Source organism: Carlito syrichta, unplaced genomic scaffold (assembly GCF_000164805.1).
Source record: "Carlito syrichta isolate Samal-C Ts95f unplaced genomic scaffold, Tarsius_syrichta-2.0.1 Scaffold115637, whole genome shotgun sequence".
Lineage (NCBI taxonomy): Eukaryota > Metazoa > Chordata > Mammalia > Primates > Tarsiidae > Carlito > Carlito syrichta.
The window spans coordinates 61,921-78,846 of record NW_007059733.1 but is presented as its reverse complement, the minus strand read 5'-3'; the positions used below and the strand labels follow the sequence as shown (position 1 = coordinate 78,846).

At 49.4% G+C, this 16,926-nt stretch overlaps 1 protein-coding gene across 1 annotated transcript in view; it reads right to left on the bottom strand.

Moving 5' to 3' along the window:
- TFCP2L1 (transcription factor CP2 like 1) overlaps positions 1-16,926 on the bottom strand; it is a 115,723-nt gene that overhangs the window by 41,079 nt on the left and 57,718 nt on the right. Inside the window, exon 2 of the mRNA XM_021706202.1 lies at positions 12,700-12,851. Coding sequence (XP_021561877.1) covers positions 12,700-12,851 — 152 coding nt within the window. The remainder of the gene's footprint in view (positions 1-12,699; positions 12,852-16,926) is intronic.

Genomic DNA, 16,926 nt, shown 5'->3' with positions numbered 1-16,926 from the left:
CACACTCCTTACCTGTTCATTTTCATGATGGAGTCATCAGATTAAGCTTTCTACTGAATTTCTAACTTTTGGCAGTTTGCCAGGTATATCTCTTTCGGTTGATTCAAATGCAGGGGCTAGCTTCACCTACACGCCTTCTGCTAACATTATGCTGGTAAGGCGAGAAGAGAGTTTATGAAAAGCAACGTGTGGTATCAGACTCTTGAAAAATTATAAGGCTAGCGAGAAGCTCAGTAACACTTAAAATTGTCCTCACATTTAATATATTTCCAAGTGCTAATACATTTTATTCCTCCATGAAAGTGTCACACCAGCCGGGCTTGGTGGCTCAGCCTGTAATCCCGCGCCTTTGGGAAGCTGAGGTGAGTGGATTGCCTGAGCCCGCGGGTTCGAGACCCGCCTGGGCAACTTGGAGAGACCTCATCTCTACAATAAATCAAAAATTAGCAGCCGGGCTCGGTGGCTCAGCCTGTAATCCCGCGCCTTTGGGAGGCTGAGGTGAGTGGATTGCCTGAGCCCGCGGGTTCGAGACCTGCCTGGGCAGCGAGACCTCATCTCTACAATAAATCAAAAAATCAGCCGGGCGTGGTAGCCCATGCCTGTAATTCCGGCTACTCGGAAGGCTGATGCGGAATGATCGCCGGAGCCCAGCAGGTCGAGGCTGCGGTGGCCGGGAGCGGCCACTGCACTCAGTCTGGCGACAGAGTGAGATTCCAACTCATAAAAACAACAACATGATGCTGAGTGAAAGAAGCCAGTCACAAAAGACCACCCCTTGTGGGATCCAGAGTAGACAAATATAGAAAGAGAGAAAGTAAACTACTGATTGCCTGGAGGGTGAGGAGGGAAAGGGAAATTGGGGAATGATTGCTAAGGACATATGGTTTCTTTTACAAGCGATAAAATGTTCTAAAATTAGTGTGATGGTTTAGTATATTTAGTTGAATACACTAAAAAACATTGAATTTTATGGTGAATTATATGGTAGGCAAATTACATCCCAATAATTTTTTTAAAAATTTTTTAGAGATGCTGTCTAGTTGTGTTGCCCTGGTTAGAGTGCAGTGGCTAGCCACAGGCACAATCATAGCTCACTACGGTCTCAAACTCCTGGGCCCAAGTAATCCTCCTGCTTCAGCCTCCCACATAGCTGGGACTATAAGCCATTTCTTTAAAATGTTGCAGTCAGCCGGGTGCAGTGGCGTGCATCTGTAGTTCCAGCTACTTGGAAGGTTGAGGCGGAAGGATCGAGGCTGCAGGGGCCGTGAGCATGCCACTGCACTCCAGCCGGGGCGACAAGAGTGAGACTCCAACTCAAAAAAAAAAAGTTTCAGCCAGGCATGTTAACTCTTGCCTCTAATCCTGGTTACTCCTAGCTTGAGCCCAGGAGTTTGAGACCAGCCTGGACAACAGAATGAGATCCCGTCTCTAAAAGAAATTTTTAGATAAAAAAATTAGCTGGGCATGGTGGCACATGCCTGTAGTCCCAGCTACTCGGGCGTCTTAGACAGTTCCAAACGGCGGAGGAAGGCCAAGCACCTCCAAATTCACGCAAGCACAGCGCATCTGGCTGGGCACGGGAGATGCTTCAGCTGCGGAGCACAGAGCCACAGCCTTCTCTTTGCGTGGTCCAGTCTTCTCTGTCCAAGGAAAAAAGAAGGTGGAGAAGAGTTGCAAGTCACCAGCCACACCCTCAGGGCAGCGGCTGGCCGAACTCAGTCTACCTAGGACCATTCATGGGGTTGCTTAGTGAAAACAGGCCCCTGCCCTGCCTAGTGTCAATACAGCGCCAGCAGGCTGCATGGCCCGGGGACCTTCCCGCTGCACTCAGGGCTTCCTTTTGTTGCTCATGAAATGAAGGGTTTGGAACAACCATGTAGTCTCTTTGGTAGAGCGGCTCCTTTAAACAAAACACAAAACATCGTCATTCAGAGCAGAGGCTCTGCACACGTTCCTCCAAACAGCCATTCTCATTTTTTATTTCTTCTTCCCAAATAGTCATTCTAGCCATTGTGCCGTGGTCCCTAAAACTCAACTCAGGAGTGTGTCTTACTAAGAGCCAGGCGGGTCTTCCTTCCTACCTCCGACATTCCTTCCCGCTCGCCCCCTCCAAGCTCCATGAAACACAGCCCAAGCTAGCAGCAGAAGGAAAGCCGCATTTCCAGAGACCCTTTGACATACCTGGCCCTTAAATACGATTTTTCTACAATGCACCATACAAACCCTAACCCTATTCATGCAATGACCAGAGCAAAGTAACTGCAAAGATTATGAAACCAGGCATTCCCTCCCCTAGCCCTACTGATGGTCCGTCCTGGTCGCCAGGCACCTGCTTGGATTAAGGATGGGACTTAGAGGATTCTAGGCAGAGGGTTGTAGTCTTGGGACTAGAAGGGTTCTGACATTTCTGGGTGACCGTGTCTGTCCTTCCAGATGGGCCATCATCGAGTCACGGAACTAAATTTTAGGGGCTTGCTTTAGTCTGTTCTCAGTGGCAAAATTCTACTGTCTCCTCCAGCGAAAAGGTGCCCTGCCCTGGTAGATCCTTTCAAAGTGCTGCCAACACAGAGTGTGCGATGTCAGAGGACTGTCTACCCTGCAGAGCTTAGAAGGTTTCTCTCTGCTCAGTCTCATCTGTTCAGTGACTTTAAGATACACTTCAATTTGGGCAGAAAAGCTTTTGGCTAGCTCTTTCTCCTTTAAAGTAGTTCCAGAATATAGATGGTTTGAATATAATTCTTAGCCTGGCGTGGCGGCTCACTCTATAATCCCAGCACTTTGGGAGGCCAAGGTAAGAGGATTGCTTGAGCCCACGGGTTCAAGACCAGCCTGGGTAACTTGGCAAGACCGCATCTCTACAATAAATCAAAAAATTATCTGGGCATGGTGGCACGTGCCTGTAGTTCCAGCTAAAAGAGTCGCCTGAGCCCAGCAGGTTGAGGCTGCAGTGGCTGGGAGCACGCTACTGCACTCCATCCAGCCTGAGTGAGAGACTGAGACTCTGACTCGAAACGAACAAACAACAACAACAACAACAAAAATATATATATATGTGTAATTCTTCAGGGTTATTTCCAGCACATTGGACCATGTGAAATTATATAATTTAAGTATTATCATTTAATTAATTAATTGGTCCACTATTACTTAAAACATAATTTAAGTTTGACATGACCAAGTGGAGGGAGACCTTTGAAACATTTCTAGCTGGGTGCTGTGACTCGCGTCTGTAATCCCAGCACTTTGGGAGGCTAAGGTGAGAGGATTGCCTAAACTCAGGTTTGAGACCAACCTGGGCAACTTGGTATGACCTCGTCTCTACAATAAATCAAAAGATAAGCCGGGCATGGTAGCACGCGCCTGTAGTTCCAGCTACTTGGAAGGCTGAGGCGGAAGGATCGCCGGAGCCCAGCAGTTCGAGGCTGCAGTGACCATGAGCGTGCCACTGCACTCCAGCCTGGGTGACAAGAGTGAGACTCCAACTTCAAAAAAAAGAAAAAAGAAAGAAGAAAAATGAGTAAATCACATGAAGGGCAAAAAGGATAATAAAACGGAAAAATGTCGAAGATCACTGAGGAAGTGAAAAACAAAACAGGAATAACCTATATTTCCCCCCACAAGTTACCAAAGGTTAAAAGCATTGGCAAAGGTAGAGGAAAATAGACATTCTTTATTCATTCATAGAGGTTATACACGCCAGACACTGGGCCACACTAGCAGTGAGTAAGATAGCCAAGTTCTCTGCCTTCGAGGAGTTTATATTCCAAGTGTGGTAGAGATTGGAGATAGATAAGAGAGGAGGAAATAAACAGGTATCCAGATAGCTATTGGCCACGAAAGTGCAAAGTGGTACGACTTCTTTGGAGCACAATATGGCAGTATCTGTCAAAATACCGTGTGGTGGCCGGGCTCGGTGTCTCAGCCGGTCATCCCAGCACTTTGGGAGGCCGAGGCAAGTGGGCTGCCTGAGCCCAGGGGTTCCAGACCCGCCTGGGCAACTTGGCGAGACCTGTCTCTATAATAAATAAAAAATTAGCCGGGTGTGGTAGCATGCGCCTGTAGTTCCGGCTACTTGGAAGGCTGAGGCGGAAGGATCGCCGGAGCTCCAACAGAGTGAGATTCCAACTCAAAAGAAAAAAAAAATACCATGTGGTAATCCTACATCTGGATACTTATCCCATAGCTATCCTCACTCCTGCTTAAACACCAAGGTAGACGAACAGAGATGCCCACTGGGGTGCTGGGTGTAACTAAGGAATCGATGGAGACAAACTCAACGTTCCTTAAGGGGACAAAGTTGCACAACACCTATACCATGATCATAATGCAACTAGCAAAGATCTGCTTTTGCTTATTATTTTTTAAAATGTACTCATGTAGAGAGATGTTGAGATTATTTTGTTTTGTTTTTTTAAAAAAACAAAGGCCAGGCAGGTGGCTCGTGCCTGTAATCTTAGCATTTTGGGGGGTGGAGACAAGAGGACTGCCTGAACTCAGGGGATTGAGACTAGCCTGGGCAACATGGCAAGACCTCATCTCCACAGTCAAAAAATTAGGCCGGGCTCGGTGGCTCAGCCTGTAATCCTGCGCCTTTGGGAGGGTGAGGTGAGTGGATTGCTTGAGCCCGCAGGTTCGAGACCCACCTGGGCAACTTGGTGAGACCTCATCTCTACAATAAATCAAAAAATGAGCCGGGCGTGGTAGCGTGCACCTGTAGTTCCAGCTACTTGGAAGGCTGAGGCAGAAGGATTGCCGGAACCCAGCAGGTTGAGGCTGCGGTGGCCGGGAGCGGCCACTGCACTCCAGTCTGGGTGAGAGTGAGACTCCAACTCAAAAATAAATAAATAAATAAGCTGGGCGTGGTAGCGTACGCATGCATTTCCAGTTACTTGGGAGGCTGAGGTGGAAGGATTGCCTGAGCCCAGCAGGTCAGGGCTGGGGTGGCCATGAGTGTGCTACTTCACTACAGACTGGGCAACAGAGCAAGACTCATACTCCAAAAAAAAAAAAAAAGCAGGCTGTCAAACAATAAATACAATATGATTCCATTTCTCTCAAAAATGCAAAAGCTGGGGCTGGGCACAGTAGTTCACATCTGTAAACTCAAGCACTTTGGGAGGCTGAGATGTGAGGGTTGCCTGAGCCCACAGGTTGCCTGAGCTTGGGCAACTTGGTGAGACCTCATCTCTACAATAAATTTAAAAGTTAGCCAGGTGTGGTGGCGTGCACCTGTAGTTCCAGTTACTTGCAAGGCTGAGGCAGAAGGATCACCTAAACCCAGCAGGTTGAGGCCGCGGTAGCCCTGAGCGTGCCACTGCACTCCAGCCTGGGAGACAAAATGAGACTCTGACTCAAAAAAAAAAAAAAAAAAGGAATGTATTTTAGAGCCATTCGGTTTATTCAGTTTATAGTATCAAACTTCAGGCTAAAAATTAATCTGGAAAGAAAACTTTCAGCTTTGGAGAAAAAACAAACAAACCAAGTTACTAATCCTTTGCCTCATTCCTTAAATTCAAAGTCACTGATATAATTGGGAAGAAGGAAAAATATAGCTGGGTACTCACTGTTTGTCAGACATTTACCTGTGACTCACGTAATTCTCAAGGAAACCCACAAAGTGACACCGTCCTGGTTTCATAAATGAGGAAAACAGGCTCCTAGAGATTAAGTGATTTCCCTGGAGCAAAAACTGGCTAAAAAAGAGAGAGAGACAGCAGCAGCTCTGCCTGGTTCTGGGAGCAGGGAAGACAGGACTTTCTCCTGGATCTCTTATCTCCCGCCCTGGGGTAGCTGCAAAGGGGTGGAGCGGTGGGGTGGGGTAGTAGTAACTGATTATGGGTCCTTCCCTCTCCAAGCCCACTCCATCCCTCCCCAGCAGAGCTTCACACACCTTCCCTCTGAGCGGCATCGGGTGGGCCAAGTGGTACTTGGGGAAGTGCCTCCCCTCAAATCCTGCTGGCAGGAGCACCAAGGAGAAGCAGCCAGAGAAGGAAAGGGTGCCTCTCCTCCTGGAACTCCCTTCATCATGACCTCACAGCTCAACCACTTGCCAGTTCACCAGGCAGGGGACAGGTCGACTGACCTCGCTCTCACACTGTCATCAGTACCACGGGACTGCATCTCGGGAGAGTTAACTCCCAAGAGAGTATCAGAAAGTGCTTCTTAAATTCGAAAGTACTAAACAGTGGAGTGCCACCCTCAAGGCTGAGGGTCCCCCTCCCTCCTGGACATGGCAGCTCACAGCATCCACGAGCCCGGTGCTTTTTGTAATCATGACTCCTTAGTGGGATTTCAACACTGCAATAAGAAATGTCTCCTCAGGGTTGCGTCTTATCACGTGGTTGTTCTGTGAGTGAAGTTAAGCAGGACTTCCCGCCTTTGCCCTGTCCCACAGCTACCGTCTTTCAGTGCTAAAAGATGCAGTTCGTTTCGGAGCCAACCCTGTGTTCATCTTTGAATAGGGAAGAGAAGGCATAAAATTAATAAAAATTCCCTAAGTCCCAAATCAATGACCTTGTTGACTTCCAAAATCGGAGTGGTGAAATGCTTCCTCTTAGGCTTGTCACCTCACCACTTTGGGAGGCAGAGGCGAGAGGACTGCCTGAGTTCATGGGTTCACGACCAGCCTGGGCAACATGGCAAGACTTCGACTCTACAATAAATCAAAACATTAATGGCGTGGTGATGCACGCCTGTGGTTCAGCTAGTTGGAAGGCTGAGGCAGAAGGATCGCCTGAGCCCAGCAAGCCGAGGCTGCGGTAGCCTGCGGGACAGTGAGACTCCTACTCAAAAAAAAAGAAAGAAAATGCCAAAGCTTTCTCCATTGCAAGCAATTCTTGCAAAGCTGTTTCTTATCTCAAAGTTAGAATACCCTACACAGACAGCCTGGGGTTCTGTTCTACCCGACTCCAACTCCCTCCTCCCCACTCTCCTGCATCCCCTCCCTCCACCTTCCCCTCAGGCTCCAGACTCCAGGAAGACCTATCTACAATGACCTTTGGCCACTGACCTGGGGAAGAAGCTATCTGCAAGTCTGCAAACCTCTATTCAACAGTTATTCACTTCTCAGAAGGACTTTTCAGAGGAGTAAGATACACTTTGTTTTCAAACTATTTTTTTTTTTGAGTTGGAGTCTCACTCTGTCTCCCAGGCTGGAGTGCAGTGGCACGCTCAGAGCCACCGCAGCCTCGACCTGCTGGGCTCAGGTGATCCTTCCACCTCAGCCTTCCAAGTAGTTGGAACCACAGGCACATGCCACCATGCCCAGCTAATTTTTTGATTTATTGTAGAGTCGATGTCTCCCCAAGTTGCCCAGGCTGGTCTCAAACCCCTGGACTCAGGCAGTCCTCTCGCTTCCACCTCCCAAAGTACTGGGACTATAGGTGTAAGCCACCGAGCCCAGTTCAAACCATTTTCAACACATCCAAAACTAGACACTGGACTTGGTGACAGGGTTCAAGACCAGCCTGGAAACACAACTTTCCCAAGCCACATGTCAAGGCACTGGTTTGACCCTGCATTGCACTAAGAAAGGGACACCCAGAAATTTAAATAATTTGGATTTACACACCTAGTACCCTTTTCATGTTTTCTGAGAACTTTAAACACACGAGATGACGCCACAGAAAAAATGCAATAAATACCACAGAGCCTTATAAACATTAATACTTAATAGTAAATTTTTCAATTGACCAAAAAGGTCTTGAATGATATGTCCAAACTACTTTTTAAAAATTGTTAGCAATGCTTACATTTTCTCACATAAAACAGGTTATTTAAATAAGGTATGCTGAAAAGATATCTAGAACAGTATTATTGTTGATAGCAAAGAGAGAAGAAAATCGAGCCATTTTAAAATTTTCTATTTATAGAACACCTACTATACCATCAAGGCACTAAACTTCATGCAGAATATACAATACATCCCTAACCCAAACATCCAAAATCTAAAATGCTCCAAAATCCAGTCCACATGGGTGGCTGAGACAGTGACACCTTTGCTTTCTGATGGGGTTCAACGTACACAAACTTGTTACATGCACAAAAGTATTTAAAATATTGCATAAAACTACATTCAGATTATGTATATAAGGTGAATTTGAAACATAAATAAACTTCGTGTTGAGACGTGGGTCCCATCCCCAAGACATCTCATTTATGGATATGCAAACATTCCAATATCAAAAAAAAATTGAAATTTGAAACACTTCAGGTCCCAAGCAATTCAGAAAAGGAATACTCAATCTGTATTAAAATGACAGACATGGCTGGGCCCTACAGAATTTCCATTTTAATATGAATACAGACACTAAAATAATTACATTGTATATTTTTTCCAGCAGTTATTCATGAGAATATTCTGCCCTAAATAACAAAAGAAAAATGAGATAATATGCAGACTTTTTTTTTTTTTTGAGTCAGAGTCTCACTCTGTCGCTCAGGCTGGAGCGCAGTGCTAGGCTCAGGTAGTCCTTCCGCCTCCGCCTTCCAAGTAGCTGGAATCACAGGTGTGTACCACCACACCTAGATAAATTTCTGACTTATTATAGAGACAAGGTCTCCCCATGTTGCCCAGGCTGGTCTCGAACCCCTGAGTTCAGGAATCCTCTCATCTCTGCCTCCCAAAGTGTTGGGATTACAGGAGTGAGTCACCACACCTAGCCACACGCAGACTTTTTTTTTTGAGTCAGAACCTCACTCTATCGCTCAGGTTGAAAAGCAGTGACACGCTCATGGCCACTGCAGCCTCGACCTGCTGGGCTCCAGCGATCCTTCTGCCTCAGGCTTCTAAGTAGCTGGAACTACAGGTGCACACTCCCGCTAATTTTTTGATTTATTGTAGAGATGAGGTCTCATCAAGTTGCCTAGGCTGGTCTCGAACTCCTGGGTTCAGGCAATCCTCTCACCTCAGTCTCCCAAAGTGCTGGGATTACAGGCATGAGCCACCACGCCCAGCCTACATTTTAAATTATGTTTAATATACTTTAATGAACTTCTCCCAAACAGGGAAACATATTTCCAAGCTACCATAATTAGTTCCATGAGGAACAAGAGAACACCAAGAGTAGAGGACAAATAGTCACAAGGGTCTGTTTCTGACCTAAATCTTTAGAATATAGTATTTTTTTTTAATTTTGAAGATGTGGGGTACAATTCAGGTTAGGTATACAAATGTTCATCATGCAGGTGCCCTTGTTGATGAGAATATAGTTTTTCAAATGTTTCAAAAGTGACATTTTAAACCGGTGAGAAAAAGAAAAAAAAGTTAGGCAATAACTAGTAGGTTAATTATTTAGAAAAAGAAACAAACTTAGATCTTTACATCACATCATAAACTCCAAATACATTTCAGTGTTAAAGTTTAGACCCCACTAAATGAAGTTCAGAAAATGACAAAGCTGGCCAACCCCATCGAGTCCTCTCCCACCACAGGAGCTTTTCTGTCCTCTCAATAAATTCTGCTTACTCACTTAAAAACAAAGAAAGAGCCGGGCTCAGTGGCTCAGCCTGTAATCTCGCGCCTTTGGGAGGCTGAGGTGAGTGGATTGCCTGAGCCCGCAGGTTCGAGACCCGCCTGGGCAATTTGGCAAGACCTCATCTCTACAATAAAAATCAAAAAAATTAACCGGGCGTGGTAGCGTGCACCTGTAGTTCCAGCTACTTAGAAGGCTGAGACGGAAGGATCGCCGGAGCCCAGCAGGTTGAAATCAAAAAATTAGCTAGGCATGGTAGCATGTGCCTGTTGTTCCAACTGCTTGGAAGGCTGAGATGGAAGGATCGCCTGAACCCAGCAGGTCAAGGCTGCAGTGGCCGTGAGCATGCCACTGCACTCCAGCCTGGGTGACAGTGAGACTCCAACTCAAAAAAAACCCCAAAAAACTTAATAACGCTGACTGCCAAGCATCGTCCAAAGCTGGTTGATCAAAAAGTGGCAGGGGCGGAGGGAAGACAGAGAACGCAGCTTAAGACCTTACCAATGAGAGGGTGGGAGCATTGGGGCAGCCACACAACATCCTGGTCCAGCAGCAGACCCCGGACCCCTGACTCCCATCTCAACACCACGGGAGCACAATGGGACGTGGCCAAGTACAATACAAGACCCACATCCAAGCTCAACAGACTCTGTAAACATCTCATTTCTTCATGCTAAATTTAAGCAAGAAAGCAGAGGTCCGCAGAGGAAAGGAAGTGCTCAAAGGTCCACGTCTGACCTTTTATGAAAGAAAAGGGAGGGCTGGGCTCGGTGGCTCAGCCTGGGTCATCCCAGCCCTTTGGGAGACCGAGGCGAGTGGATTGCCTGAGTCCACGGGTTCCAGACCCACCCGGGCAACTTGGCGAGACCTCATCTCTACAATAAATCAAAAAACTAGCCGGGCATGGGAGCACACGCCTGTAGTTCCAGCTACTTGGGAGGCTGAGGCAGAAGGATCGTCAGAGCCCAGCAGGGCGAGGCTGTGGTGGCCAGGAGCGTGCCACTACCCTCCAGTCTGGGTGACGGAGTGAGACTCCAATTCAAAAAAAAAAAAACAGAAAGGGGAGAATGGCAGAAGTCACTTGGCCGCATCTCCTGCCATCAACAGCCCGAAGCCTCCAAAGATGGTGTGCAGACCTCAGGGCCTGAGCCAGATTCCCTACGGCTGACCCAGCTTGGCAAGCCTAGCCAAAGCCCACAGAGCTGCCCATGGGACGCCACCTTCATCTGAGCCATCCCCTTGATCTGAGCCTTCCCCACAATGGGGTGGGGAGAGAGGTCTGATTCCACTCAGAGGGAGACAGACGCAGAGCCATCTGCTAATTCGGAGCTCATTTCTTGGCCCAGAAGCTGGCAAATTCAGCAGCTAGAGGTGCGCCTAATGGTCACACTGGACTGCCACCCCTGCCTGGCTCACCAAATTAAGGAGTCAAAGTTCTACAGAGAGGAGGTGGCAAGTTACTAGTGACCCTACAGTGTTCCTCTGCCCCTCTGGTTTTGTTTTGTTTTGTTTTGTTTTTTTGAGTCAGTGTCTCACTCTATCACCCAGGCTCGAGTGCAGTGGCACGATCACAGCTCACCACAGCCTCGACCTCCTGGGCTCAGGAGATCCTTCCACCTCAGCCTCCCAAGTAGCTGGGACTACAGGCAAGTGCCACCATGCCCGGTGAATTTTTTTTACTTTTTTGTAGAGATGAGGGCTCGTTATGTTGTCTGGAACTCCTGGGCACAAGCAATCCTCCCACCAGGCGCGGTGGCTCATGCCTGTAATCCCAGTACTTTAAGAGGCTGAGGCGAGAGGACGTAACCTGGTGAGGCTGTGGTGGCCATGAGTGTGCCACTGCACTCCTGCCTGGGCGACAGAGAGAGACTGACTCAAAAAAAAAAAAAAAAAAAAAAAAAATCCTCCCACCTCCCCCTCCCAAAGTGTTGGGATTGCAGGTGTGAATCACCATACCCAGCCCGCTCTTCCCATTCAAAGAAAAGGGTAGTTGCAGTCAGGAGCAAAGCAGATACACAGTCCTTTGCTCATTCCCACTTGATGCCTGGGTTGGTGGCCAGGACTATTTCACATCTGGGGCGCATGAAAAAATATTAAAAATAAAGCAGAGGGGCAATGAATCCACTTGATGCCGGGGTGACTATAAGATGACCCAGAAAGAAAGAGCCATAAACAGACACATAATCATGATAGAAACCACAAAAAACACCACCCATCAGGACACTTGTGTGTTGACAGCATCCACTATCATACAGGGCACTTCACACGCTTTCTTTTTTTTTTGAGTTGGAGTCTCACTCTGTCACCCAGACTGGAGTGCAGTGGCTGCTCCCGGCCACCGCAGCCTCGACCTGCTGGGCTCCGGCGATCCTTCCACCTCAGCCTTCCGAGTAGCTGGAACTACAGGCGCGCGCTACCACGCCTGGCTAATTTTTTTTAATTTATTTATTGTAGAGATGAGGTCTTGCCAAGTTGCCCAGGCAGGTCTCGAACCTGCGGGCTCAGGCAATCCACTCACCTCGCCCTCCCAAAACGCTGGGATGACAGGCTGAGCCACCGAGCCCAGCCCACACACTTTCATTCTTTCAGACCTCTCAAAAGTGGACTTTCACACATGAAAACACTGAAGCTCAGAGAAAGGAAAAGGCAGCTCAAAGTCACAGAGCGAGGAAGTGCTGAAGTTGGAATTCAAACTCCAAGGCCCATTTCTCCCAGGCCACGGCGAGTGACCTTATCCCCACTGCCAGAGGGCTTCTGTCTAGTGCAGATGGGACCCACATGAGGACACTGCCAGCTTCCTATCACTGCACAGAAAGGACAGCAGACCCGGCAGACTGAGGGTACTCGATCGATGACCTCCGGGTGTCAATCTGTGCCTTCAAATGACATCAGTCGTGGTCGCAATAAATAGTAATGACCCTACTCGCCACTGAGCATCCACTCCATGGAGATGCTACACAGGAATATTACAAGGGTGGCCCCGTGCAGCAATGCACATGAGGTTACCATTTTCAGATGGAGACTCTGAGGTCAAGGTCATACAGCCAGGATGTGAAATCTGATCCTAGATCTCTCTCTCCTCTGTACCCAGAGCCGGTCGTCCTACCCAAGCCCCACCTCACCCCTCGTGACAACATAGGGGGCCCCCCCGGAGGCCCAAATGGGGCTTTCCCGTCATCTCCTTATTGCTTGTGGTTGCGCCCTGGCCCTGGGCTGCAGCCACTACCTTGGTTGAGGTAGGTCAGCGTCTCCTCGTGCAGCTTCACAGCTGGGGACGTGGCGGCACACAACACGTACTGCAGGGGCGGCAGGCGGGCCTCGTTTTCGGGGGACAGCTGGGGCTCCTCCTGCTTGAAGGGGGGCAGAGCGAGCACATCGCTGCAAGACACGGGAAGCCACGGTCAGAAGCAGAGCCTCGGGGACCCCCGCACGGTCCCGGGGCAGAGAGAGAGTTGGAGGTAGAGCCCGGCGACCCGGGGGCCACCCAGCAGAGCACCCCAGGACTCAGGGGACACCCGCAGAGCACCCCGGGAGCCGGGGGCCACCCAGCAGAGGACCAAGACCAATGCCCAGCACAGCTGGACACCTCACACTCTAGATGCTTCAAGACGGAGTAAACTAGTCCTTCTACTCTTGGCTCACTAGACGGCCCCCAAGAGATGGATTCCGTCAGGTCACCGAGGACGTAGAAAGGCAAAGTTATCTAGTAGCTACAGAAACCCTCTCTGTGACAGGAAGCGACTACCAGCAAAGAAGGGCCCTTTTAAAAAAATTTTTTTTTTATCTTTTCTTTTTTTTGAGTTGGAGTCTTACTGCGTCGTCCAGGTTGGAGTGCAGCGGCATGTTCACGGCCACCATAGCCTCGACCTGCTGGGCTCCGGAGATTCTTTCCCTTCAGCCCTCTAAGTAATTGGGACTACAGGCGTGCACCACCACACCTGGCTAATTTTTTGATTTATTGTAGAGATGCGGTCTCACCAAGTTGCCCAGGCTGGTCTCGAACCCGTGGACTCAGGCAATCCTCTCACCTCAGCCTCCCAAAGTACTGGGATTATAGGCGTGTGCCACAGTGCCCAGCCTAATGTATTTATCGTTGGCAAATCTCAGACCTGTGTGAGATGCAGTGACCTTTAGAAGCCCTTTACTTGGTTTCCAGCCACGAAAGACCACTCATTAAGTCTGGCTTTTAGAATAAAAATCTGAACGAAAATTTTTATTCCTTAAATTAACAATTCTATTTGCTGGCCACTTCTCAGACAAATACAACTGTGTCTCCCAGGCTCTGTGAACTACACAAATGAGGGAACTGCTTGCTCCCCCAGACTGAGACACCCCTCCATCCCTTCTACACAGAGGACAACTGTTTTCAGGTCATACTAATCCCTCCGGAAGCCAAAGTAGAAGAAAGGACGTTGGTTTCACGTCCATTTTCTTATTCAAGTGGGAAGTCCTGTGGTGCCTGCTCAAAGATTCTTTTCCTCCTCCTCGAAACAAAACTCCTCACTTAAAAAAAAAAACCAGCCTCACATCAGCCTGTGATTGAGTGAGGAACTTGCTTCTAGATGTTCTTTTGTTTTTTTTTTTTGAGTCAAGAGTCTCCCTCTGTTGCCCAGGCTGGAGTGCAGTGGTACGCTCATGGCCACTGAAGCCTTCACCTGCTGGGCTCTGGTGATCCTTCTGTCTCAGCCTTCCAAGTAGCTGGAACTACACGCATGTACCACAATGCCCAGCTAATTTTTTTGTTACTTATTGTAGAGACAAGGTCTCGCCATGTTGCCCAGGCTGGTCTCAAACCCCTGGGCTTAGGCAATCTTCTTGTCTTAGCCTTCCAAAGTGCTGGGATTACAGGTGTGAGCCACTGCACCCGGCCTAGATGTATTATTATTATTATTATTATTTGAGTTGGAGTCTCACTCTGTCGCCCACAGTGGAGTGCAGTGGCACACTCCTGGCCGCTGCAGCCTCGACCTGCTGGGCTCCGGCGATCCTTCCGCCTCAGCCTTCCAAGTAGCTGGAACTACAGGCGCGCACTATCATGCCCCGCTTTTCTTTTATTTATTGTAGAGACGAGGTCTCGCCAAGTTGCCCGGGCTGATCTCGAACCCCTGAGCTTAGGCAATCCTCTCACCTTGGCCTCCCTAGATGTATTTTTTAAATGCCCTCACAAGGGACCAAGAAACCCGTGAGAACACAAAGGACCTACCAGCAGGCCAGACTTAGTTTAAGACCTCTAAATTACGAGCAGCACAGGAGCCAAAAAGCGTTCGTGTCCTTATCTTGATAACCCCCTCCCTTCTGGGTCCCGGGTTAGGAATCTGATTCGCTGACCTCACTTCACTGTATAAACAGAGCCACGGGACAATCTGTTCCTCGCACATCATAAACCAGCATGGCCACAACACAAGCCCGGCACACCCCGATGTCTAACCAATTCCCAGAAGGAAAACCTTGGCCTTGGCGCACCTGGAAGACCATGTGGGCCTCGCCTGCCACCCTCCGTCTCGGTGTCCCCCTTGCCTCGCCCGCCCTTCCCGAGCCGTGCACGCTCCCAGCCCGTGCGATTCTCTAGGAACACTGGGATTGCACAATTCCATGTTTGCCCAGACCATGCTAAGTTAATAATCCATGGGCTGCTGCCTTCAAACTTAAAAGAAAAGGGGGGAGGGGGTTGAGAAGCATCACTCAACAGTAACTCGTTTCAGGCTGGCATCCTTATTTGCCAAGAAATAAAAGTCACGAGAACATCAAACAGAAAGGGAGTAAAGGCCGCTGCCCGGTGAGGTCAGACAGCCTGCAGAAGTTCTGCAGGCCAAAGAGACGCCAAAAATAACACCGGAAAAAGCAAGGAAAAGGACAAGACCCTCACTCACAGAGGCAGGACCCTGGGGTACGGGCACCAACCCCCACCTCGGTCTTCCCTGAGGTCAGCCTCTAGGAGAGCGAAACCCACAGCTTCCAAGGGGTGAAAAAAAAGGGCATGGAACTTCTTGGTCCACGGTCCCAAAAGGACCCCGGAAACCAGCATGGCTCAGAGCACCTTTCGCCCCAACTCCCGCCCTCCTCTCTTCCTGCCGTATCAAATCCTAAAAGGTATCAGAGGTATTCCAGACAAATGTCCATCTCAGTAGCAGACGTCAGAACTGCATTTCCCAAGCAAGGGAGAATCACCCACTAGTTGGATGACTAGACATCTAGGAAGTTTTAAATATACTCCACTCAGGGTCACCTTCAAACACATTTTTAAGATATGGCAACAGACTTAATGACCCACAGACTGATTTAAGCAAACCTACAACAAAACTTGCAAGGGGCAGTACGGTAAAAATGTATTCAGGCCAGGCCCAGCGGCTCATACTTGTAATTCCAACACTTTGGAAGGCCGAGGTGGGAGGATCGCTTAAGTCCAAGAGTTCGAGACCAGTCTAGGAAAAAATTGCCATACCTCATCTTTTACAAAAAATTGTTTAGAAAATGAGACAGGCATGGTGGCCCACACACCTGTTGTCCCAGCTACTTGGGAGGCTTGAGACAGAAGGGTAGTCTGAGCCCAGGAGGTCGAGGCTGCGTTGAGCCCTGATCGTGCCACTATACTCCAGACTGGGCAACAAAGACTCCAACTCAAAAAAAAAAAAAAAAAAGTATTCCTTTGCAACATTTGTTGTAAGTGACCGGACACTTAATCTTCTGGTGGAAGAGGCGTAAACCTCCTCCCAGGGGGCTCCAACATCACCCTCTGGGAACATCACCATGGTCTGCAGGGTGGATGTCAGCCCTTAAGACTCGAGACATTCGCTATCTCCTACTACTCTGGTCCACGAACGAAACACAGCAGATAGGCCAGACGTGGTGGCTCAAGCCTGTAATCCCAGCACTCTGGGGGGCTGAGGTGAGAGGACCGCCTGAGCCCGGGGGTTCGAGACCAGCCCGGGGAACACGGCAAGACCTCGTCTCTCCAATAAACAACAATAATAAAAGTAGCCAGGTGTGGTCGCGGGCACCTGTGGTCCCAGCTCCTTGGAAGGCTGAGGCCGAAGGATCGCCGGAGCCCGGCCGGTCGAGGCTGCGGCGGCCGGGGGCGGCCACTGCCCTCCAGCCTGGGCCGGCCTCCAGCTCCAAAGCAAGCAAGCAAGCAAGAGAAAAGCAGCAGACACCTCGGCGAAGCCCCATCGCTCCCCAGCCTCCTGGAAGGGGGGGCGCCTTCCGGGAGGACCCCTGGACACACGCCCAGAGTCACCAACACCTCGCAGCGACAAAAGCCCAGTGGGAAATCCTGGGGGCGGGAGCCGGCCCCAGGGCGGCGGCGGTCGAGGGCCGCCTGTCGCTCCCTCAGCCTCCGAGCTCTCTTGCCTGGGCCCCAACCCACGCCCTCCGGGCGACACGAGGCGCGCTCCGCACGCTGGGGCTAGGATGGAAATAAGGACGGGCCGGGCTGGCTCCGGCGAGTGCGGAAAGT